Source organism: Erythrolamprus reginae, chromosome 2 (genome assembly GCF_031021105.1).
Source record: "Erythrolamprus reginae isolate rEryReg1 chromosome 2, rEryReg1.hap1, whole genome shotgun sequence".
NCBI lineage: Eukaryota > Metazoa > Chordata > Lepidosauria > Squamata > Dipsadidae > Erythrolamprus > Erythrolamprus reginae.
Genome location: NC_091951.1, coordinates 11,374,997 through 11,401,236, shown reverse-complemented (window position 1 = coordinate 11,401,236; position 26,240 = coordinate 11,374,997). Strand labels below are relative to the sequence as shown.

The 26,240-nt window shown below is 42.7% G+C and overlaps 2 protein-coding genes across 8 annotated transcripts; both read right to left on the bottom strand.

Annotated features, from left to right (window-relative positions):
- Window positions 1–1,012: 1,012 nt before the first annotated feature.
- Window positions 1,013–9,787, bottom strand: LOC139159700 (zinc finger protein 708-like). 6 transcript variants are annotated; one of them, XR_011557821.1, is made up of 5 exons: window positions 9,064–9,787; window positions 8,428–8,538; window positions 5,795–5,921; window positions 1,724–3,794; window positions 1,013–1,379 (listed from the first exon to the last, which is right to left on the bottom strand). XR_011557821.1 is itself a non-coding variant. In XM_070737031.1 (4 exons), the coding sequence occupies exons 1-4, from the start codon at window positions 9,454–9,456 to the stop codon at window positions 2,191–2,193; spliced, it is 2,241 nt and encodes a 746-aa protein (XP_070593132.1). In that variant the 5' UTR covers window positions 9,457–9,787; the 3' UTR covers window positions 1,013–2,190. The 6 variants fall into 6 exon arrangements, 5 of the variants coding, with proteins under 5 accessions (XP_070593132.1, XP_070593133.1, XP_070593134.1 ...); XM_070737031.1 differs by having other exon boundaries at window positions 1,013–3,794; window positions 8,422–8,538; XM_070737032.1 differs by having other exon boundaries at window positions 1,013–3,791; window positions 8,422–8,538.
- A 4,017-nt stretch (window positions 9,788–13,804) lies between these two features.
- On the bottom strand, window positions 13,805–26,240 carry LOC139159705 (zinc finger protein 436-like). Of its 2 annotated transcripts, none has more exons than XM_070737042.1 (4): window positions 25,479–26,240; window positions 22,969–23,079; window positions 21,131–21,257; window positions 13,805–15,692 (listed from the first exon to the last, which is right to left on the bottom strand). In XM_070737042.1, the coding sequence occupies exons 1-4, from the start codon at window positions 25,860–25,862 to the stop codon at window positions 14,413–14,415; spliced, it is 1,902 nt and encodes a 633-aa protein (XP_070593143.1). In that variant the 5' UTR covers window positions 25,863–26,240; the 3' UTR covers window positions 13,805–14,412. The 2 variants fall into 2 exon arrangements, with proteins under 2 accessions (XP_070593143.1, XP_070593142.1); XM_070737041.1 differs by having other exon boundaries at window positions 13,805–15,695; window positions 25,479–26,231.

Below are 26,240 nucleotides of genomic sequence, written 5' to 3'. Positions count from 1 at the left end.
GACCTTCAGATCTACAGTCAGCTTCAGTGGCCTGCAGTACAGCACTCTACCTGCTGCGCCACCCCGGCTCATCACCTCATCACCTTGAGGATCGACTCCTGCAGTGCTCTCTACATGGGAACCAACTCCCCCCCAGAGATTAGAACGGCCCCAACCCTGATTTTTAGTTGTTTTTATTAATTTGATTGTTCATGTTGTTTTACCACTGCTGTTAGCCGCCCCGAGTCTGCGGAGAGGGGCGGCATACAAATCCAATAAATAGTAATAATAATGGGGCTACCTTTGAAAAGTGTTCAGAAACTCCAGATCGTGCAGAACGCATCCGCGAGAGCCATCGTGGGGCTTCCCAGATTCGCCCACGTATGTACAACACTCCATGACCTGCATTGTCTGCCGATCAATTTCCGGTCACAATTCAAAGTGTTGGTTATGACCTTTAAAGCCCTACATGGCATTGGACCAGAGTACCTCCAGAACTGCCTGCTACCGCACGAATCCCAGTGACCGATAAGGTCCCACAGAGTTGGCCTTCTCCGGGTCCCGTCGATTAAACAATGTCTGGCAGGGGAAGAGCCTTCTGGAATCAACTCCCCCCCGGAGATTAGAACTGCTCCCACCCTCATCTTCCATAAACTACTTAAGACCCACTTATACCGCCAGGCATGGGGGATTTGTGACATCTTTACCAGAGGCTCCTTATAATTTATGTTTGGTATGTATGTGCTGTTTGATTTTTTAATTATGATAGGGTTTTTAGTTATTTTTAATATTAGATTTGTGCCATTGTAATATTGTTTTTATCATTGTTGTGAGCCTCCCCGAGTCTTCGGAGAGGGGCGGCATACAAATCTAATAAATTGAATTGACGAGCGTTCTGCCTTTCACCTCTTGCAATTGTGGTATAGCTTCACCACCACTGCCCTACAGGGATTCAAATATGAGGCTCAGAATCACTGATCATGTTCACAGGATGAGATAGTGAAAAAAAGAATACAAGGAGACTGTAAGAGAATTGCGGGTCATAAGAGTTTATTAAAGTTCCAAAGTGTAGGAGTATAGAGTTTCTTACTCAAAATATGTTGGGAAAATCACATAGTGAGTAATGCCTCATCAACTGCTCAAAAAGCTTTCTGTTCTGGATCTGATCTTATTTGTCTGGTCAGAAGATGACAAATGGAAATGAAACCATTTGTTTAGATAAATCTTAAGAGGAAAAAAAATATGACTTTTTTGTGGGAATTAACATAATTCTGTAGGTTGAAATGCTTTCTAAATTTGATAAATTCATGTGAATTCTAATTTATATAGAGGTTTTAAGGTACATTAAGAGGAAAGTCAAAAATGCCATTTGTTAATACAGTGGTACCTCATCATATGAACTTAATTGGTTCCAGGAGGAGGTTTGTAAGGTGAAAAGTTTGTAAGATGAAACAATGTTTCCCATAGGAATCAATGTAAAAGCAAATAATGTGTGCAAATCCTTCAGGAAAATCCCAAACTTTAGAAGGGAGGCGAACAGAGGGCAGGGAGGAGCAGCTAAAGGGGACGGGTGGAAGAAGCAAGGCTAGGCTAAAGGGTGAGTGGGAAGGAAGAAAGGCAAGGGGGGCGCCCCTCCCTTTTCTTTTTTCAAAAGACAGTTTCAGTGCCTTTGCAAGCATGCAAAATCTTTACTCCTCCAAGCTGCCCCTCCCTTTTCTTTCTTAAAAAGACACCGTTTCAGTGCCTTTGCAAGCATGCAAAATCTTTACTCCTCCAAGCTGCCCCTCCCTTTTCTTTCTTCAAAAAAGGGGGGGAAAAGAAACCCCTTCATCCCAGCAGCAGCTGCTTGGGTTCGTAAGGTGAAAATAGTTCGGAAGAAGAGGCAACAAAATCTTAAACACCGGGTTCGTATCTTGAAAAGTTCGTTAGAAGAGGCGTTCGTAAGATAAGGTACCACTGTACTTCCACACTCCAGGCATTTATATGGCCTTTCCCCTTTGTGGATCCTTTCCTAACAATAATATCAGTTCCAATGGAAGCTTTACCCACATGGCTTGTATTTATATTGTGTTACCTTAGTTGGAAAGTAAGGCGTCATTTGTCAATAAAGCCTTTTCCACACTCCAGGCATTTGTATGCTCTATCCACTGTGTTTATTCTTTCATGGCAAGTAATATCATTACACTCAGTGTTTTACCAAACTCCATGCAATTATGTTTTTTCATTTGTGTGGATCCTCTGATGGCGAATTAGAATACGCCTTGTACGGAAGTCACATCCACACACTGTACATTTATATGGCTTCTCCCCCGTGTGGATCCTTTCATGGTCACGAAGACATTCATTTCGAGTAAAGCACTTTCCACATTCCGTGCATTTATATGGTGTCTCTCCAGTGTGGATTCTTTGATGACCAGTAAGATATTCTTTCTGAGTAAAACTCTTTCCACACTCCAAGCATTGATATGGTCTCTCCCCCGTGTGGATCCTTTCATGAGAATTAAAATGAGCTTTTCGAAGAAAACATTTCCCACACTCTAAGCATTGATATGGTCTCACCCCTGTGTGGGTCTTTTTATGAGCATTAAGATGAGGCTTTTGAGCAAAACATTTCCCGCACTCCAAGCATTTATATGGTCTCTCCCCCGTGTGGGTGTTTTTATGAGAATTTAGATGAGCTGTTTGAGCAAAGCTTTTTCCACACTCCATGCACTTGTATGGTTTCTCCCCAGTGTGGATCCTTCCGTGATGTTTTAAACTTCTGCTACAACTAAACCTTTTCCCGCATTCCACGCATGTATATGGTTTCTCCCCCGTGTGGGTCCTTTTATGAGAATTAAGGTGAGCTGCACGAGCAAAGCTTTTTCCACACTCTGTGCATTGATATGGTCTCTCTCCAGTGTGGATCATTTTATGAAGTTTAAGATGAGCTGTTCGAGCAAAGCTTTTTCCACACTCCACACACTCGTATGGTTTCTCCCCAGTGTGGATCCTTTCGTGATATATTAAACTTCTCCTATAACTAAACCTTTTCCCACATTCTAAACATTTATGTGGCCTCTCCCCTGTGTGGATCCTTTTATGAGTATTCAGGTGTGTTGTTTGAGCAAAACTCTTTCCACATTTGAAGCATTTATATGGTTTCTCCCCAGTGTGGACCCTTTCATGACAAGTAAGATTATTGCTCCAGTTAAAGCTTTTCCCACACACCAAGCATTTATATGGTCTTTCTCCTGTGTGCACCTTTTGGTGGAAAGTAAGGTGCCAACTGTCAATAAAGCTCTTTCCACACTCCATGCAGTTGTACGGTCTCTCCCCAATGTGGATCTTTTTATGTAAATTAAGTTTTCCTTTCTGAGTGAAGTTCTTCCCACGCTCTGTGCATTTATACGGTTTGTCTGCTGTGTGGATCCTTTGATGTTGAATAAGATCAATGTTCTCAAAAAAACTCTTTCCACATTCCAGGTAATTATATGGTCTGTGCTCTATGTCGAAATTTTTAGGACAAATCCTCTCTGTTTTCTGACAAAAGCTTTTTTCAAATTCAGAACACTTACAAAGACTCTCTCCTATGTGGCTGCTCTGATGTTTACTCTTGCTACTGCAGCTCTTTCCACAGTTCATGCATAGTTCCATTGTTTGGCTTAGACTGAAATTCCACTCACATTTTACAGACCTTTGTGGTTTATGTTCCCTATTCAGTATTTCAGGTACGGCAAAAGAGAAGGAATCTCTCTCTGCAGATGCTCCTCTGTCCAGTTTCAATAAGTGCAGCTGGTTGTCATTCTTTAGCCCATTACAATCATCATCACCTGCTTTAAAAAAAGACATAAATTATCATTAGAATTTACAATGATGGAGGGGGTACTGGTCTCTGTCTAGTGAAAATTATGCCCATCTGATCATCAGATTTGGCAACAACTATGTATCAGCTAGAATCTGGTAGGTGCAAATTGTTATTCGGGTGACCAGGTGGATTTATTTATTTATTTATTGGATTTACTAGGCATAACTAATCAGAGATATAAGAAAGATATTTTACACCTAGTTATTCATATTTTGACCACAGCCAGGATAATAGATGCGCAAAATTGGAAAGGGGAAAATATCCCCAAAGAAGAGGAAGTTATTAAGAAAATATTTGATTGCGCTGAAATGGATATGATGACAAGACGGTTAAAAGATCAAGAAGAAACAGAATATTATGAGATATGGAACAAAGTGTATACAGTATATGGATAAACAAGAAGAAATATTAAAATAATAAATAAATAAATAAGAGAACTGTATTAGCAGTGATATGATTTAAGAGTTATGTTAGAATTAGCATTGATATGATTTAAGAGTTATGTTAGAATTAGTTTATGTATGAAGATTTATTACATAAGGTAAAACAAATTTCTTCTGAGCAATAAGTTGAACTTAAGTATTTTTTGAATGTATTCTTTTTCCTGTATTGAAATTTTACTTTTAGAATAAGCGGGGAAGATACAACCCCATTTTTATGTTAAATGTATGTTTGTCAGTTTTGTCTATTTTAAGAAAATTAATAAAAATATATTGGGAAAAAAAAAGATTCTGGTAGGTGCAAATTTTTATTCGGGTGACCAAGTTGATTTTTTAGCCTTGAACCAGACTGTTGATGTCAAGCTGCCCAGGCATTTCCATGCAGTATCTAAGGTAGTGAGGGTGAATCATTTTGGCTCCGAGTGCCCAAACCACAATGTGTGTGCATGCATACGTACCAAAGCACAGGAAATGCAAAGACCAGGTGGCTGGCAAATATATATATGCACTGGCCAGGTGATCTTCGGGTTTCCCGTCCCGTGGTGCACACAAAGACCAGAATGGGGGTGGTGTGCGTTCCCACAGAGGGCTCTGCATGCCATGCAGGTTCACCATCACAGATCTAAGACTTTTCACAAAGCTATGGTGACCTTTGTTGTGTTCTAGAAGTGTTGCTGTGATGACTATCTTGGACAGAACTAGCCAAGGAATATTATTTTTTATTATTATTATTATTTATTATTATTATTTATTATATTTGTATGCCGCCACTCTCCGCAGACTCGGGGCGACTCACAACAGTGATAAAAACAATATATATTGACAAATCTAATAATCAAAATCTAAGATAACAATTATACATTTAAAAATCAAAAAGCAAGGAACCCCAATATAAAAACCATACATACAGTCATATCATGCACTAGAACTACATAGGCAGGGGGAGATGTCTCAGTTCCCCCACGCTTGATGAAAGAGGTGGGTTTTAAGGAGTTTACGAAAGGCAAGGAGGGTGGGGGCAATTCTAATCTCCGGGGGGAGTTGGTTCCAGAGGGCCGGGGCTGCCACAGAGAAGGCTCTTCCCCTGGGCCCCGCCAAACGACATTGTTTTGTTGACGGGACCCGGAGAAGGCCCACTCTGTGGGACCTAACCGGTCGCTGGGATTCGTGCAGCAGAAGGCGGTCTCGTAGATACCCTGGTCCGGTAACATGAAGGGCTTTATAGGTGATAACCAACACTTTGAATTGTGACCGGAAACTGATCGGCAACCAATGTAGCTAGTTTGTCATACAGGGCCGCCTGGCAGTTAAAGAGAAAAGGGGATGAGTATGGGGGCTCTTTGGGACAGTGACTTCTCAACTGGATATTAGTTACACACTAAGCATTCTGACTATGATTTTCCTGAGGTTAGAAAGGTTTAATAGGTGCAATTTATTTATGCAATTCAGTCCAGGTATCTTCCCCATTCACCTCTTATTGAAAACACTTTCCCCAATGAACAGCACCCAGAGAAAAAAGGGTCCTTACTTAGAGAAGTAATATTCCTAGAAACATCCAGCATGACTTCCCTGTACAAGGCTTTCTGCTCAGAATCCAGCAGTGCCCACTCCTCCTCTGTGAATTCGACAGCCACCTCTTCAAAGGGAACAAAGCTCTAGAAAGGAAACATTATGGGTTTAATTGATTTTAATGTAACTAGGGATTTTAGATAGTTGTGTAATTTTAATTTAATTTAATTGGATTTACTTTTAGTGTAACTGTTGTGGTTAGCTCTGGCCCAGCTCCTGCCCCAAGGACTGTGGATGTGGGGGAGACATCCACATGCTGCAGGCCTTTTTTGCCCCCTGGTGGAATCTGATGATGAAGGCTCCTCTGACCAAGAAGACATGAGTGACAGGGAGGAGGAGAGTGGGGCAGACAGCTCAGAAGGAGATCAATTATCTAGCTCCTCCTTGGATTCAGAACAAGAATTAATGATACAGCCACCCATGCGGAGAGCGATGCATAGGCAACAACAACTGAGAGATTATTATCAAAGAAAATGAGGCCACCTGTGGTTGGGTGGGGCTGTGGTAATTAGTGAGGCTGCTATAAATAGCAGCCTGTGGGTTTGGCCATTGAGGAGGATTATCTGATCCTTGTGTTTCGTGACTGCTTTGCTGTGTTTGACCTTTTGTGTGCTGATTTTTCCCTGCTTTGAAACTAAACCAGAGCAAAGTATGTTTCACTTTGTGAAAGAAGAAGGACTGTGAATCACCTCACAGCTGCAAGCTAAGTATCACAGAACTGATAAGGGACTTGTACCAATTACCAATTTGTTTGGAGATGAGTGCTCTTGGCTATACAAAAAGAGGGCTTAGTTTAAGTGAAGTTTCATTATAAAGAATTTTCAAACGTGTGTGTGTCTGAAATTTGTACCTGTGAATTTTCGGGAGGAGTCTACCAGAGAGCCCGACAGAACAGTAACCTACTGTCTTTTACATGTTGTAAGCCGCCCCGAGTCCTCGGAAAGGGGCAGCATAGAAATCCAATCAATCAATCAATTATCTTCATTACTAGATAATCCTCTCTTCTTTCTTACTTCCAAAAATGAAAATAGAGCTTTTTAAGAAATCAAATGGACATTTTCTTATAGGACAGGCATAGGTCCTGCAGGTCACAATGTCTTAGTCTCCCTCTACCTCTTACATGCTACTGTTGTGGCTTAGATGTATCCAAATGGTAGAATGACACTACTTGGGAACCCATAAGCCTGGAATAATTCAACAAGGAGGTTTTAGGCAGAGTCTCATCAAAATACAAATTTGTTAGAAAACAGCGCATACCTACTAATTTTTTTTAAATCTGGCATGTTTGTGGCTGCCATATCATGTTAGGATAGGATTCAATATCTGGACTTCTAACATAAATGTCTTATAACAGGACTGCACGTAGGTCACAAAGTGAGTCTGCATTTCTGGTGAAATCTGCTTGGAAGTGACTGGCCATAAAGCAGTTCAAGGCAGCTCTCCTTGAATAACAAGAATGTGCCAGCAGGATGAGAACTGTGATAAAAGGATGCATGTTTACATTTCCTGGGGCACACCGGACGAAAACAGCAATAAAAGACCTTGCTTTGTGGTATATAGGAAGATAACCATATTCATAACAAAGGTCCCAGGAAATTGGCCATAAGAGACATTTGTTTAGTAGAAGCTAGTTACGTGCCATATGTAGATAGGAAAGGCTCGGAAGTTGTGTCATATCTTAGAGTCATGTTATTGGATGTTTGTATATCACTTGACATATACGTATAACCTTACCCAATTTGCATATTCCCCACAATAAAAGGGCATGCACAGCTCTATACTGTGTCATTTCACCCGGAGAGAAATGTGTCCAGGTTTTCTTTCTAGGATTCGGTTTCGTGAGTGACCCTACACGTCTGGGTTGCCCTAAGTCCCTCTGAAGACCCTGTTCCCCTCAGGGACTTTGTGGCATCCGCAATGTTTCAAAATGTTGTAAATGACCCTGGAAATATCAACTCAACTTGACCAACAGTCTTACTCATTCACTTATCTGTCAGCTTTAGTGGGTTTTGTCCTTCCCATAATTTATTTCAAGTGGATATATTGGCCGGTTTGTGGAATTTTGCTTCAGAGCTTCTACTTTTTAACTGCTTTTCCAAAGTGTTTAGAAAAACGTTAATAAAGATTAAAATGTTTCAATATATAATTTATACTTCCTAATACAAGACTCTTGCAAATTTATTTATTTATTTATTTATTTATTCAATTTTTATGCCGCCCTTCTCCTTAGACTCAGGGCGGCTTACAACATGTGCCAGCATATTGACCCCACAATCCAGGTCCTCATTTTAACCATCTCGGAAGGATGGAAGGTTGAGTCAACCTTGAGCCAGTGGTGAGATCTGAACCGCTGACCTACAGATCTACAGTCAGCTTCAGTGGCCTGCAGTACAGCACTCTACCTGCTGTGCCACCCCGGCTCTATAATTGCCTTTTGTTTTCATCCCAAGAACAATCTTGAAAGTTAAATGAGACTCACTAGGTCATTCTGTGGGGACACCATGTTCAAATGCACACAGACTCAGCACTTAGTTTTCAAAGTGGCTCATGAACTAAAGGAGTTTGAAATTTTCATAAGAAACTTACACTTACCAGGGAAGCTGTCCCAGGTTGGATCCTCTTGAACAAAAGCTCTACTGAATCACTTGATTGATCTCCTCCCTGGTGCACTGCTGAGATTCCCCCCATATATGGCTCCTGAAACTGAAAGAATAGCCTGCTTTATGATCAACTTTCAAATAGCTCTAATCATGTAAACTTCCTGGCATTACTTAATTCCAATTGTATTTTAGTAACCCAAGTCAAAATGGGAGACCTTGATTACTCCTGCTCTAATGGTTGCTGTTATTTCTGAATAAACACCTGTCATTTTTGTGAAATATTTCATTGCTCCTTTATATCTTATTTTCCAGCCAATAACAGTACCACGGAAGATTAACTCTGTCTTAATTATAAAATCACATTCATAGAATATTGCAATTCTCAAAGTATTTTCCCATTGCAGCAAGAATCGGAGGGTTTTTTATAATTTTTCTCCACACCTCCACCTCCATGAGGGAATTGAGTTTATTTTTTAAAGTATGACTGTCCAGTCTATGAACTGTACACATACTGCACTTATTCCCATCTACTATTTATACTATCCCAATAAGTGTAACCTGGATGTTTGCTGGGATTATGTATAAAAAGGAGACAGAAGAGGCGTAGGAGAGGATGAAAGGCCCTCACCTGCCACCCCTTTCCGGGCTCTTGGGCGGCTGCGGGGCCGAGCAGGCAGCCTTCGGCCAGGGCCACCGCCTGGGCGCAGCTCTCCGCCCCACATTCCCTCAGCCAGCCCGACAGCTCCAGGGGCAGCAGGACCAGCAGCTGCTCCAACACCACCAAGTCCAGCATCTCGGCTTTGCTCCTCCGCTCGGGCCGGAGCCATTCCCGGCACAGCCGGTGCAGGCGGCTGCAAAGTGCCCGAGGCCCCTCGGCCTCACGGGAAACATAGCTGCGGAAGCGCCAGCGCTCAGCTTCGTAGTGGCGGGGGCCCTCCGAGAGGCCGCTCAGACTATCGTTTCCTCCGCCAGATTCCCCGCAGCCGCTCCACCGATGAAGGGGAGACCCCCGGGCATCCATTCAGTCTCCGGCTTCAACGCAGTCCCGACGGGGGGAAACTCTCTTCGAGGCCGCGTTCGGTCAAGGCGGACCGTCCCCCACTCACTCGTCCCGCCCCTTTCCCGGCTTCCGGGGGCTGAAGGCGTGGGGAGGATCCGCTTCCTCAGGGCTTTGAGGTGGAAAAGAGCAGCTGTAACCGGTTACCGCCAATACTTTTCGCTCCCTCGTGGTCTTTTTGACAGTCAGCCAGAGAGTGTTGCTTCCTAGAGAGGCAAACCCCTATAAGCGCCACTACCACCACACTGGCGTTTACTACCCTTGGCTAGTGCGTCTCGTGAGGCAACTGCCGCCTCTGCTGTCCTCTGATCCGCGTCGACGGCCGGCAAAGGTTCTCTGCGCATGCTCTGTTCCTTAATGACGCTTATAGCAGTGTTTCCCAATCTTGGCCACTTGAAGTTATTTGGACTTCATCTCCCAGAATTCCCCAGCCAGCGAATGCTGGCTGGGGAATTCTGGGAGTTGAAGTCCAGATATCTTCAAGTGGCCAAGGTTGGGAAACACTGACTTATTGGACGCTCTAGTTCCTAATGGAATGTTTTGTCGAGGTGGCGGAGTATGTGAGTGTTCAGAAGGACAGTAGGGGCCATGGATGATGGGGGTGGTGAAAACTGAGCTGGGCTGAAATGAGCAAAGCGCATTTGGATAAAACCTGGTTTGATTGCTGCTTCGGGCCACTTGGGATTTCTTTTGCTCCCGCAATCCTCTTCGAAATGTGGATGTGTTGCTGGAACAGGTGGTAGAAGGGGAGGGATACGAAACGGACGGTGCTTCAAATGTGGGAAAAGGAAAGAACGCAGGGAAGCCGTAGAGCGACATTTATTATGAAATAAACATGCAATCGATACATGCTTTGGGTATTCCTTCGCAGCTGTTTATTTGTCCTGTTATCTGTATTATCAATGGAGGACCGCCAAAGAAGTTGTCTTTTCCAAAACTTTGATTTTCCTTGACGATGGTTTAAGTTCTCATCCAAGAAGCTCTCTCCAACCTCTTCAAGCAAAAAGAAAAGTCTTGTTGGCTTTTGAAAGATGACCTTTGGAACAAGCGTGACCTGGATAAAGGGCCCCCAACCTCCCAGGTCCGTGGCCCACTACTGGTAATGGACAGGGGAAGTGATGGGCAGGTGTCCTCATCACCCACACATCACCACTTATGCAAGCAGCAAACCAGTGGAAACAGTTCATGAGCTTCCCAACTGCTCTTGTGGAACCATTCTCTCTCCCCACCCCACAAAGTGGAAAAGGTTGGGGAACCTCTACACTGGATGAAACCCCACAGACCATCCCCCCCCCCAAGAAGGAATCCCTTTTCCTACAATGATTGATTGATTGATTGCATTTATATGCCACTCATTCTGAAATGGACTCTGAGCGGCTAACAACGCTTATACTGTAAATACAATTCAAGTAAAACCCAGTAAAAACATCACTAAAATCACACATATAATAGAAAACCATACATAGTAACAATCAATCTTAATTCCAGGCCTGCTGGAAAAGCGAGATTTTAACAGCTTTCCGGAAAACCGGTAAGGAGGAGATAATGCGAATCTCTGGGGCATTTGATTCCATGGGATCGGAGCCACCACAAAGAAGGCTCTTTCCCAAGGTTCCGCCAACAGCATTGTTTGGCGGACGGGACCTGGAGAAGGCTGACTCTGTGGGTCCTTACTGGCCGCAGCGAGGTATAATTTAATTAATTAATAATTTTCTCTGCCTAGCAATGGACATATTGGGTTCAATTGTGTTTTTGAGGCCTTCTGTAAAAAAAAAAGTATACTTCAAAACTGAAAAATCAGGCAAAAAATCAAAAGTTTGAGCAGGGAGAACAAAGGTTTCTTAGGAGGTCTCAGCCTTGGTCTCAGATATTTCACTGAGTCTGGTTTCCTGGATCAATGCCATTTGGCGGGACCCAGGGGAAGAGCCTTCTCTGTGGCGGCCCTGACCCTCTGGAACCAGCTCCCCCCAGAGATTATAACTGCCCCCACCCTCCTCGCCTTTCGTAAACTCCTTAAAACTCTCCTTTGCCGTCAGGCATGGGGGAACTGAAACATCTCCCCCGGGCCTATACAGTTATGTATGGTATGCTTGTATGTATGTTTGCTTTTAATAATGGGGTTTTTAGATTTGTTAGGTATATTGTTTATTACTGCTGTGAGCCGCCCCGAGTCTACAGAGATGGGCGGCATACAAATCTAATAAATTAAATAAATAAATAAATTTATGATATATTTTGCAACGAAGCTGAGGTAAAAATTTGATCTGAATGTTCTGGTATGAACAACAGAATTTGATTTGATGGTAATTATCAGTTTTAGACTGATTTGATGCTAATCTTTCCTACACTTTTTCTGTTTTGTATCTCTGTGTTCTGTTGAAGTGTTGACTTTATTTTCACCTTTGTATTTGATCTTTGTAGGCTGGTGCATTCTTGTAGAATTAATCCGGATTCAAAAGGGTTGTGTTACATTAAAAAAGTGAGAAATTGACCTCCAGATGTGGGTTTGTCCCCTACAGCAGAGATGGCTAACCTCTTTCTAACTGGTACCCAAACTGAGTACATGCATCTGGAAATTCAAGTGACTCAATCACCAAAATGCAACGCATGCACAGCCACTGAGGAGATCCAAAGACCAACTGGCCCCTGCCCAACACATGCACAGAAGGGCCAAGCCAGGGCGATGGCTCGTATGCCAAGTGCTCTGCATTCCACCTCTTGCAATCTATTTATTTATTTATTTATTTATTTGATTTGTATGCCGCCCCTCTCCGTAGACTCCGGGCGGCTAACAACAACAATAAAAAACATCATATAAATCCAATACTAAAATAACTAAAAAACCCTTATTGTAAAACCAAACATCCCTACAAACATAACCTGCATAAATTGTAAATGCCTAGGGGGAAAGAATATCTCAGTTCCCCCATGCCTGACGGCAGACATAGAAACATAGAAACATAGAAGACTGAGGGCAGAAAAAGACCTCATGGACCATCTAGTCTGCCCTTATACTATTTCCTGTATTTTATCTTACATTGGATATATGTTTATCCCAGGCATGTTTAAATTCAGTTACTGTGGATTTACCAACCACGTCTGCTGGAAGTTTGTTCCAAGGATCTACTACTCTTTCAGTAAAATAATATTTTCTCATGTTACCTTTGATCTTTCTCCCAACTAACTTCAGATTGTGTCCCCTTGTTCTTGTGTTCACTTTCCTATTAAAAACACTTCCCTCCTGAACCTTATTTAACCGTTTAACATATTTAAATATTTCGATCATGTCCCCCCTTTTCCTTCTGTCCTCCAGACTATACAGATTGAGCTCATTAAGTCTTTCCTGATACGTTTTACACTTAAGACCTTCCACCATTCTTGTAGCCCGTCTTTGGACCCATTCAATTTTGTCAATATCTTTTTGTAGGTGAGGTCTCCAGAACTGAACACAGTACTCCAAATGTGGTCTCACCAGTGTTCTATATAAGGGGATCACAATCTCCCTCTTCCTGCTTGTTATACCTCTAGCTATGCAGCCAAGCATCCTACTTGCTTTTCCTACCGCCCGACCACACTGCTCACCCATTTTGAGACTGTCAGAAATCACTACCCCTAAATCCTTCTCTTCTGAAGTTTTTGCTAACACAGAACTTCCAATGCAATACTCAGATTGAGGATTCCTTTTCCCCAAGTGCATTATTTTACATTTGGAAACATTAAACTGCAGTTTCCATTGCTTTGACCATTTATCTAGTAAAGCTAAATCATTTACCATATTACAGACCCCTCCAGGAATATCAACCCTTTTGCAAGATGGGTTTTAAGGAGCTTACGGAAGGCAAGGAGGGTGGGGGCAATTCTAATCTCCGGGGGGAGTTGGTTCCAGAGGGCCGGGGCCGCCACAGAGAAGGCTTTTCCCCTGGGCCCTGCCAAACGACATTGTTTTGTTGACGGGACCCGGAGAAAGCCCACTCTGTGGGACCTAACCGGTCGCTGAGATAGGTGATGACCAACACTTTGAATTGTGCCCGGAAACTGATCGGCAACCAATGCAGACTGCGGAGTGTTGGTGTTACATGGGCATTTTTGGGAAAGCCCATGATTGCTCTCGCAGCTGCATTCTGCACGGTCTGAAGTTTCCGAACACTTTTCAAAGGTAGCCCCATGTAGAGAGCGTTACAGTAGTCGAGCCTCAAGGTGGTGTAGGTTCACCACCACTGCCCTAGAGCGGTCAAACATGAGGCTCAGAATCATTGTTCATGTTTATAGGATGAGATAGGGGGAAAAAGAATACAAGGAGTCTGCAAGAGAATTGCAGGTGATAAGAGTTTATTAATGTTCCCAAGTGTAGGAGTATCAAGTGTTTCTTACTCAAAATATGTTAGGAAACTCACATAGTGAGTTTCATCAACTGCTCAAAAAGCTTTGCACTCCGGATCTGATCTTCTTTGTCTGGTCAAAAGATAACAATTGGAAATGAAACCATTTGTTTAGATAAATCTTAAGAGGAAAGAAAATATGACCTTTTGGTGGGAATTAACATAATTCTGTAGATTGAAATGCTTTCTAAATTTGATAACTTCATGTGAATTCTAATTTATATAATTTTTAGGTAAATTAAGAGGAAGGTCAAAGATGCCATTTGTTAATAAAGACTTCCACACTCCATTGCATTTATATGGCCTCTCCCCTTTGTGGATCCTTCCATGACAATAATATCAGTTCCAATGAAAACTTTTTCAACTTGGCTTGCATTTATACCATTTTTCCTTCGTATGCATCCTTTACTGGAAAGTAGAGCGCTATTTGTCAATAAAACTTTTTCCACACTCCAGGCATTTGTATGGTCTATCGACTGTGTTCATTCTTTGATGGCAAGTAATATCATTGCACTCAGTGAATTACCAAATTCCATGGAAATTATGTTTTTTCATTTGTGTGGATCCGCTGATGGCGAATTAGAGAACGCCTTGTACGGAAGTCACGTCCGCACACTGTACATTTATATGGCTTCTCCCCTGTGTGGATCCTTTCATGGTCACGAAGACATTCCTTTCGAGCAAAGCACTTCCCACATTCCATGCATCTATACGGTGTCTCCCCAGTGTGGATCCTATTATGACTAATGAGACATTCTTTTTGAGCAAAACTCTTTCCACACTCCGAGCATTGATAGGGTCTCTCCCCAGTGTGGATCCTTTCATGAGAATTAAGATGAGCTTTTCGAGCGAAACCTTTCCCACACTCCAAGCATTGATACGGTCTCTCCCCTGTGTGGATCCTTTTATGAGAAGTAAGATGAGCTCTTTGAGCAAAGCTTCTTCCACACTCTATGCACTTGTACGGTTTCTCACCAGTGTGGATCCTTTCGTGATGTATTAAACTTCTGTTGCAACTAAACCTCTTCCCACATTCTAAGCATTTGTATGGCCTCTCTCCCGTGTGGATCCTTTTATGAGAATTAAGATTTACGGTTTGAGCAAAACTCTTTTCACACTTCAAGCATTTATATGGTTTCTCCCCAGTGTGGATCTTTTCATGACGATTAAGATTATAGTTCCAGTTAAAGCTTTTCCCACATTCCAAGCATTTATATGGTCTTTCCCCCATGTGCATCCTTTGGTGAAAAGTAAGGCGCCAGCTGTCAATAAAGCTCTTTCCACACTCCAGGCATTTATATGGTCTCTCCCCAGTGTGGATTTTTTCATGAGAATTAAGTTTTACTTTCTGAGCGAAGCTCTTTCCACACTCCAGGCATTTATATGGTTTGTCCATTGTGTGGATCCTTTGATGTTGGATAAGATCAATGTTCTCAAAAAAGCTCTTTCCACATTCAAGGCAATTATGTGGTCTGTGACCCACGTGGACCTTTTTAGGAGAAATCCTTTGTCTTTTCTGACCAAAGCTTTTTTCACGTTGCGGATATTTACATAGCCTCTCATCTATGTGGCTTCTCTGATGGCAATGACGTTTACTCTTGCTAGTGAAGCTCTTTCCACTGTTTATGCATAGTTCCATCATTTTGCTTAGATTGAAGTCCCACTCATCTTTTACAGACTTGTGTAATTTATGTTCTCTATTCAGTATTTTAGGTGTAGTAAAAGAGAAGGAATGGCTCTCGGCGGATACTCCTCGTTGCAGTTCCAATAACCTCAGCTGCTTGTCATTCTTATTCTCTGGCCCATTACAATCACCATCACCTGCTTAGAAAAAAGAAAACATAAATTCTCATTAGAATTTACAATGATAGAAACATAGAAACATAGAAGACTGACGGCAGAAAAAGACCTCCTGGATCATCTAGTCTGCCCTTATACTATTTCCTGTATTTTATCTTAGGATGGATATATGTTTATCCCAGGCATGTTTAAATTCAGTGACTGTGGATTTACCAACCACGTCTGCTGGAAGTTTGTTCCAAGGATCTACTACTCTTTCAGTAAAATAATATTTTCTCACGTTGCTTTTGATCTTTCCCCCAACTAACTTCAGATTGTGTCCCCTTGTTCTTGTGTTCACTTTCCTATTAAAAACACTTCCCTCCTGGACCTTATTTAACCCTTTAACATATTTAAACGTTTCGATCCTGTCCCCCCTTTTCCTTCTGTCCTCCAGACTATACAGATTGAGTTCATTAAGTCTTTTCCTGATACGTTTTATGCTTAAGACCTTCCACCATTCTTGTAGCCCGTCTTTGGACCCATTCAATTTCTTTCATCTATCTTTTATCTATCTATCTTTCATCTATCTATATTTCACTCAAAAGCCCGATTGGACTTATTATCAGGGCATGTCTTATATTGGAGAAAACAGGGTCTCTCTCTCTCTCCCTATCTTTCATCTATCTAGCTTCCATCTATCTATTTTTCACCTATCTATCTATCTATCTATCTATCTATCTATCTATCTATCTATCTATCTATCTATCTATCTACCTACCGATCTATCTATGATATTTCCCCGAAAATAACACAATGCCTTATATTTTTTTTTGAACCCTGAAATAAGCGCTTGTTCTTACTGCCATGCACTCGAAAGCCCAATTGGGCTTACTTTCAGAAGCTGTCTTATTTTGGGGAAAACAGGGTACCGTACACTTAAGCTCATCTCTCCTTCACTAAGCTCAGTTTAGTCTCCTCCATGAGGCTGTTAAAATCAAACAGGGAGAACTTTGGGAATCATTCCTGAATTTCTTGACCGAAAAGCAGGCTAAAAAGTAGCCGTCAACAATCATGCTAGTTTTTTGCATTCCCAAGTTTCCTGGATGTGTTCACGATGGGAAAGGAGGTGATTCTTCCCAGTGAAAAAAAAACCCCATCTGAGCATCAGGTTTGGCACCAGTTTTTCCCAACTGTTGTAATCATAGGTTTTTAGGCACTGAACTTTGGGATACAATATTGCTGAAGGGTGATGTTTTAGCCTAATGGGTGCTGAATAAAACCTTATTCTTCCTCTATGGAAAGGGAGCAAGAGTCCAGGCTGAGTAAGCAAGCTGCAGAATCCATGACCACATGGAAAATAATTAACTTGATATATAGCATGAAGATAATGTATAGCTAACTTCCATATAAGGAAATATATGCCTTACTCTCATTCCTTTGCTAATCACCAGTAAACACACAATCCAGGAAAAGGCAAAGAATGGAGCTTCCATTAATTATCTATAGGGAAGTCACGAGGAGGTTGCCTTATACAGTGCATGAGTGAATGGTAGTTGCAGGATGGCTTAATGTATGTGGCGTTCGCGAATTGGTTATTCTGTACCACATGTCAGGAAAAGTGAAATACAATAAAAGGAGAGATCTCAATACAATCGAGGTTGTCTCATTGAGAAAATTTTCTCCGTTGCTTCATTTTGATGTGGCAATTATGGCATCCTGTGCCTTCCTAGAGGTCGGCCCACTGGGGGAGGGCTGTTTGCCTTCACCCAACCTTGGCAACTTGAAGATATTTGGACTTCAACTCCCAGAATTCCCCAGCCAGCATTCGCTGGCTGGGGGATTCTGGGAGTTGAAGTCCAAATATCTCCAAGTTGCCAAGGTTGGGAAACACTGACCTAGGAGATGCTGGGTGCAAATTGTTATCCAGGTGACTCTAATGGTATCTAAGAGATTTTTCAGCCCTGAACCAGATTAAGGTTTTGCTGTTGATGTCAAGCTGCCCAAGAATTTCCATATAGCATCTAATGCAGTGGTGGTGAACCTTTTTGGCACCAAGTGGGGACATGATCGAAACATTTAAATCTGTGAAAGGGTTAAATTAGGTCCAGGAGGGAAGTGTTTTTAATAGGAAAGTGAACACAAGAACAAGGGGACACAATCTGAAGTTAGTTGGGGGAAAGATCAAAAGAAACGTGAGAAAATATTATTTTACTGAAAGAATAGTAGATGCTTGGAACAAACTTCTAGCAGACGTGGCTGATAAATCCACAGTAACTGAATTTAAACATGCCTGGGATAAACATAGATCCATCGTAAGATAAAATAGAGAAAATAGTATAAGGGCAGACTAGATGGACCACGAGGTCTTTTTCTGCTGTCAGACTTCTATGTTTCTATGTTTCTACGGGGGCTCTTTGGGACACTGGTCCCTCAACTGGATATTATTTATTTATGTATATATTTATTGGACTTTTTATGCCGCCCCTTTCCAAGGACTCGGGGTGGCTTACAACATATAATAAAAAATATATAACATCTTAAATCCAATTAATTAAATTTAAAATCTAAAACATCCCAAAACCAAATTTGATCAACTTTCCCTCAACACATTCATTGGCTAGGGGGCAAAAATCGAGTGGTCCCAAGCCTGGCAACTTAAACGAATCTTAAGACTCTTGCGGAAGGCGAGGAGGGTGGGGGCTGTACAAATCTCTAGGGGAGCTGATTCCAGAGGGCCAGGGCGCCCACAGAGAAGGCTCTTCCCTTACACCCCGCCAAATGACGTTGTTTAGTTGACGGGACCTGGAGAAGGCTGACTCTGTAGGACCTGACGGTTAATGGGATTCACGTGGCAGAAGGCGGTCCTACAAGTATTCTGGCCCGATGCCATGTAGGGCTTTATAGGTCATAACAAATATTTGAATTGTGTTTGGAAACCAATTGGCAGCCAAAACAGTCCACGGAGTTTTGGAGAAATACATGCATGCCTGGGCAAACCCAGAATACATCCGGAACTGCCTTCTACCACACGAATCCCAGCGGCCAATAAGGTCCCAGAGAGTGGGCCTTCTCCGGGTCCCGTTGACCAAACAATGTCGTTTGGTGGGCCCCAGGGGAAGAGCCTTCTCTGTGGCGGCCCCGGCCCTATGGAATCAACTCCCCCCAGAGATTAGAACGGCCCCCACCCTCCTTGTCTTTCGCAAATTACTCAAGACCCACCTTTATCGCCAGGCATGGGGGAGTTAGGATATTCCTTCCCCTAGGCCATTACGAGTTATGTGTGGTATGTTTGTGTGTATGTTGGGTTTTTATAACAAGGGTTTTTAGTTGTTTTATTAAATTGGATTGTTACATGTTGTTTTTTATCATTGTTGTTAGCCGCCCCGAGTCTGCGGAGAGGGGCAGCATACAAATCAAATCAAATCAAATCAAATAATAAATAAATAAATAAATAAATAAATAAATAAACTGCCCGTGTGGTTGCTTTCTGCACAATTTGCAGTTTCCGAACGCTCCACGTAGAGAGCATTGCATTAGTCGAACCTCGAGGTGATAAGGGCATGAGTGACCATGAGTAGAAATTCCCTGTCCCAATAGGGCTGCAACTGGTGCCCCAGTCGAACCTGGGCAAACGCCCCCTCGCCACAGCCAAGAGATGAGATTCTAAAGTCAGCTGTGGATCGAGGAGGACCCCCAAGTTGCAGACTCTTTCTGAGGGGGGCAAAGTTTCCCCAAAGGGTAATGGATGGACAGATGGAAGTGTCCTTGGGAGGCAGAACCCACAACCACTCCGTCTTGTCAGGGTTGAGTTTGAGCCTGTTGGCACCCATCCAGACCAGCGTTTCTTGTAAGCTGCGCGCTTGCGCCTCAAAATACCCCCCCCGCACACCCTTTTCTATGGGCGCGCACTCCCTATCCCCCTGCCAGCCCGCGGGGGGGGGGGGGGGGCGGGGAGGCGCTGGCAATAGAAGAAATGGGAGCCGCGGCCGCCCCTGCCTCCCCACGGTGCCTCCGGCCCCCTCACGCCCCTGGCCTCTCGGCGCTGCCCCCTGCCCGCCCGATCCGCCCCCTCTCCTCCTCCTCCGCCTCCTGCTTTGGGGCGCGACTTCTCCCGCGGCGGTGGGATAGAAAGAGAGGGAGAGTGAAAGTGAGAAAAAAAGAGAGAGAGCAAGAGGGGGAGAGAGAAAGAGAGAGAAATGACTCTTGATTTAAAGCATATGGTAAAAAGCACCCAAATAATAACAGAGAAAACCCCAGCTGTTTGTGTGTGTGTGTGTGTGTGTGTGTGTGTGTGTGTGTGTGTGTGTGTGAACTCTTGAACCATTTCCAATAGCTCACCTGTTATTGGAAATGGTTCAAGAGTTCACACGCACACACACACACACCAGGGGGGAGGAGACAGGGATGGAAAAAGAGAAGATAGTAATAATAGTAATAGATTTTGGTTTTGTTTTATTATTAATTTCTTTTAATAAAAAAGAAGGGAATTTTTTTCTTGTTTGTTTATGTATGTATGTATGTATGTATGTATGTATGTATGTATGTATGTAATGTTTTTAGCTCAATATACCAAGGGACTGCCGCTCAGACACTATACCTTTCTGCCCACACCAAAAAAAATTAGAGGGAACATTGATCCAGACCCTAACAGCCTCCAGAAACGAGCACATCACTTCCACTGCTTTACTGATTGGACACGAGGTGGAGATGTATACCTGAGTGTCATCAGCATACTGATAACAACTCACCCCATGCCCTCGGATGATCTCACCCAGTGGCTTCATGTAGATATTAAACAGCAGGGGGGGGGAGAGGACCGACATCTAAGGAACTCTACAAGGAAGGGACCTAGGAGTCAACCTCTGACCCCACAACTAACACTGACTGCAACTGCCCCGAGAGGTAGGAGGAGAACCACTGTAAGATGATGCCTTCCACTCCTAACCCTTCCAGTCGGAGCAGAAGGATACCATGGTTGATTGTATTGACAGCTGCTGAGAGGTCAAGGAGCACCAGGATAGAGGATAAACCCTTATCCCGTGCCCGCTAGAGATAATCCATCAGTGCGGCCAAAGCAATTTCCATGCTGTAGCCAGGCCTGAATCCTGACTGCTGAGGGGCAAGATAATCAGCTTCATCCAAGGACCGTTGGAGCTGGAGTGACACCACCTTCTCAACAACCTTCCCCGTGAAGGGAAGATTGGAGACAGGACGCTAGTTGTTAAATACAGCGGGGTCCAGGGAAGGCTTCTTGAGGAGGGGGTGCACAAGTGCTTCCTTGTAGGGAGCCGGAAAGGACCCCTCCCTCAACGAAGCTTAGTTACACACTAAGCATTCTGACTATGATTTTCCTGAGGTTAGAAAGGTTTAACAGGTGCAACTTACTTATACAGTTCAGTCCAGCTATTTTTCCCATTTACCTCTTATTGAAAACCCCTTTCCCAATGAACAACACCCAGAGCCAAAGGGGTCCTTACTTAGAGAAGCTATATTCCTAGAAACATCCAGCATGACTTCCTTGCACAAGGCTTTCTGGCCAGAATCCAGCAGTGCCCACTCCTCCTCTGTGAATTTCACAGCCAACTCCTCCGAGGGAACGCAGCTCTAGAAAGGAAGCATCATCTTCAGTGATAGATAATTTTCTCGTATGTTTTAATTCTTATTTTTTTTAAAAAAAAAGACCTTTCCAAGAGATCAAATGATTTAATTACAGGACAGGCATAGGTCCTGCAGGTCATAAGGTTCCTAAACCTGGGAAGCCTCCCTTCCCTTCTTTCATTGTGAGCCGCCCCGAGTCTTCGGAGAGGGGCGGCATACAAATCTAATAAATTATTATTATTATTATTATTCATGCTGCTGTTGTGCCTGAGATGTATCCAAATGGTATAATGACACTCCTTGGGAACATAATACCCCAACCCCGGCAAGGAGGTTTTGGATGGAATCTCATCTCCCTGGCTCAGCAAAATACAAATTTGTTAGAAAACATGCAATACCTAACTAAGAGTTTTTTACCTGGCATGTCTCAAAATGTTATAAATAATATTGGAAATATCAACTTAACTTGGCCAACAGTCTTACCTGTCAGCTTTAGGAGTTTTTATTTTAGAAATTTGTCCATCCCATAATTTATTTTTAAGTGGCTATATTGGCCTATTTGTGGAATCTACTTTTTGTTGGGAGTCGCCCAGAGTCCTCGGAGACGGGCGGCATACAAATCTAATAAATAATAATAATAATAATAATAATAATAATAATAATAATAATAATAATAATAATATAATAACAGATGATCCAAAGTGCAGACTCTGTAAAGAAACAGATGAAACAATCAATCACATACTCAGCTGCTGCAAAAAGATCGCACAGACTGATTACAAGCATAGACATGATGCTGTGGCACGGATGATCCACTGGAACTTGTGCCGGAACTACCATTTACCAGTGGCAAAAAACTGGTGGGATCATAAGCCCGAAAAAGTGGTCGAAAATGAGCAAGCAAAACTACTGTGGGACTTCCGACTTCAGACTGACTGAATTCTGAAGCATAATACACCAGACATCCTGATTGTGGAGAAAAGGAAAGCATGGATCATCGACATCGCAATCCCAGGGGACAGCAGAATTGAGGAGAAGCAGCTAGAGAAATTAGTGAAATACGAAGATCTAAAAATCGAGCTGCAACGACTCTGGCATAAGCCAGTGAAAGTAGTCCCAGTGGTACTTGGCACGCTGGACGCAGTGCCAAAGAATCTCAGCGGACATTTGAAAACCATCGGAATTGACAAAATCTCCTTCTGTCAATTGCAAAAGGCTGCTTTACTGGGATCGGCAAACATAATTCGCCGCTACATCACGCAGTCCTAGGTGCTTGGGAAGCGCCCGATTGGTGATGAAATACGAAATCCAGCATAGTGATCTCGTTTGCTGTGTTGCATTGACATAATAATAATAATAATAATAATAATAATAATAATAATAATAATAATAATAATAATAATAATAACAACAACAACAACAACTATTATTATTATTATTATTATTATTACTATTAACTACTTTTCCAAAGTCTTTAGAAAAACCTTAAGAAAGATTAAAGTATTTCAATATACTGTACTAATTATGCTTCCTAATACAAGACTCTTGAGAATTGACTTTTGTTTTCATCCCAAGAACAATCTTGAAAGTTAAATGAGACTAACTGGGTCATGCTGTGGAGAAACCAGGTTCAAATATACACAGACTCAGCATTTAGTTTTCAAAGCAGCTCATGAACTAAAGGAGTTTGAAGTTTTCATAAGAAGCTTACACTTACCTGGAAAGCTGTCCCCAGCTGTATCCTTCTTGAAAAAAGCTCTACTGAATGACTTGATTCATCTCCTCCCGGGTGCTCTGGTGGGATTTTCCCCATATATGGCTCCTGCAACTGAAGGAATTATGCTTTATAATCCACCTTCAAGTGACTGTGACCATATTAGCTCGATTGCATTACTTTTTTCCTCTCCAATTGTATTTTAGTAACCCAAGTCAAAATGGGAGAACTCGAGAACTCCTGCTCTGTGGTTTGCTGTTATTTTTTATGGAACGAGGACTGTAAAGCACATAGTTACTTCCAGAGGCTTATCAGAGGATTCCACAGTTATCAGAGGAACACTAATACCTGATTGGAAAGAAATTAGATGGAAATATTATAGTCAAATTCCAAAATGGATATCTAAGATGGAAGCCACAATGTACCCTAATGTATTAGACCGTGATAAAAAGATCATGTACAACCAATTACTGAATGAACAAAACAATTTCAAAACAAGAGAAGAATTGGCGTTGAAATAGATTGGTGGCCTTACTATCAAATTCAAAAAAATATTTAAAAGACCTATTACAATTCAGCTTCCAAAATAAATATCAGGCGTTAGATAAAATTTTACTGGGATCAGATGAAAAATGATAACAAAATTATATAATTGTTTATTAAAAATTAGAGTGCAGGAAGAAAGAGTTAAGGAGGTCATTATGACATGGGCACAAAATTTTGAATGCACTATTGATTTAGACCTCTTGGAAAAATTTGGGAATGGAATTTTAAGTTAATCATGTCTGCATCCTACAAAGAGAATGCCTATAAAATGTTCTATCAATGGCACCTATCCCTGGCAAGATTGGTAAAAATCTCCTCTAAAATATAGGCAAAATGTTGGAAGTATAAAAAATAACTTGGCTCATACTACCACATGTGGTAGATGTGCACTGTGGCTAGGATCTATTGGAAAAAAATCTAGAGATGGTTAACTGAGATCTCAGCACAAAAAATAAGAGTTAAAACTGGAAATGTTTCTACTAGGCATCATGGATGAAAATATAAATATGTATATTATACATATACTGACAGCAGCCAAGATTACATACAAAACTGGAGAAAAGAAACAGACTCTAACTTAACAATTATAAATAAGATCTTAGAATGTGCAGAAATGAACAGATTAACCATACAATTAAAAGAGGACACAGGTTTTTTTTACAAAATTTGGATGAAATGATATGACTGGCTAGAAGATCATAAGAAAAAATGAAATGAGAAATTTTCTACGCTGATAAGCAAAGAGTAAGGCAACTAATTGAAATATACATACAAAATAAATGCAAGGACTGTAACAAAGGTATTAAACTTCTTTATATAGGAAAATAAGAGTAATAGTAGGGCAAAAATCTAACAATAAGGTAGACTATTAAGGGAAGAATAACTAGACATTATCTGGTTTCTAGTGTTCTGTTTGTTAGGTTTGTTACGTCTTATAGATTTGTAGATGTTTTTATGTAAATATATATATATACATCTTTTTGGGCTCTTTAGTTCCTTTTTCTGCATTTTTAAAAAAATTACTTAATCTAAACTATTTTTAAAAAAAAGAAAATTGCAATTCTCAAAGTATTTCCCCCCATCCTCTTCTTTTATTTGCAGCAAAGGTAGGAGAGTTGTTTATAATTTTCCCCACTTCTCCACCTCCATCACTGCGTGCGAATTGAGACTATCTTTTAAATTATGATTGTCTAGTCCAGTGTTTCCCAACCTCGGCAATTTGAAGATATCTGGACTTCAACTCACAGAATTCCCCAGCCAGCATTTGCTGGCTAGGGAATTCTGGGAGTTGAAGTCCAAATATCTTCACATTGCGAAGGTTGGGAAACACTGTACTAGTCTATGACTTAATAATAATAATAATTTATTAGATTTGTATGCCGCCCCTCTTCGAAGACTCGGGGCGGCTTACAACAATAATAATAACGGTATGCAATGTAACAAATCTAATATTAAAATTTATCTAAAAACCCATCATTTAAAAACCATACAACACAAACATACCATACATAAACTATATAAGCCTGGGGGAGATGTCTCAATTCCCCCATGCCTGGCAATAGAGGTGGGTCTTGAGCAATTTACGAAAGGCAAGGAGGGTGGGGGCAGTTCTGATCTCTGGGGGAAGTTGGTTCGAGGGCCGGGGCCACCACAGAGAAGGCTCTTCCCCTGGGGCCCGCCAGACGACATTGTTTAGTGGACGGGACCCGGGGAAAGCCAACTCTGTGGGACCTTATCGGGTGCTGGGATACGTGTGGCAGGAAACGATCCCGGAGATGTTCTGGTCCGGTGCCATGTAGGGCTTTATAGGTCATTACCAACACTTTGAATTGTGACCTTGTCCCCATTCTGCAAAGTAATTCCCATATACTATTTAAAGTAACCCAATAAGTGTTATCTGGATGTTTATTGCGATTATGTATAAAAAGGAGACAGAAGAGGCGTAGAAGAGGATGAAAGGCCCTCACCTTCTGCCCCCTTCCAGGCTCCCGCGCGGCTGCGGGGCCGAGCAGGCAGCCTTCGGCCAGGGCCACCGCCTGGGCGCAGCTCTCCGCCCCGCACTCCCTCAGCCAGCCCGACAGCTCCGGAGGCAGCAGGGCCAGCAGCTGCTCCAGCACCACCAGGTCCAGCATCTCGGCTTTGCTGCTCCGCTCCGGCCGCAGCCATTCCCGGCACAGGTGGTGCAGGCGGCTGCAAAGCGCCCGGGGCCCCTCGGCCTCTCGAGAAACGCAGCTGCGGAAGCGCCAGCGCTCAGCCTCGGAGCTGCGGAGTCCCTCAGGGAGGCCGCTTGCGCCGCCCCTCTCCCCTCCGCAGTCGCTACCCGCCTGAAGGGGAGACCCCCGGGCCTCCATTCAGTCTCCTGCTTCAGCGCAGTCTCAACGGAGGAAAACTCCCTACGAGACTGCCTTCGGTCAAGGCGGACAGTCCTCCCACTCACTCGGCCCACCACTTTCCCGGTTTCGGAGGCTGAATTTAGGGGAGGATCCGCTCCCTCAGCGATTCTGAGGTGAAAAACCGCAGTTGTAACCGGCTGCAGCCAAAACTTCTCCCACCCTCCTGGTCTCCCTAACTCCGTCAGCCAGAGAGTGCTGCTTCCTAGAGAAGCAAACCCTTATAAACGCCACCACCGCGTTTACTACCCTTGGCTAGAGCGTCTCGTAAGGGAACTAGCGCCACACCTGTCCTCTGTTCGGCGTCGAGGGCCGACAAAGGTTCTCTGCGCATGCTCT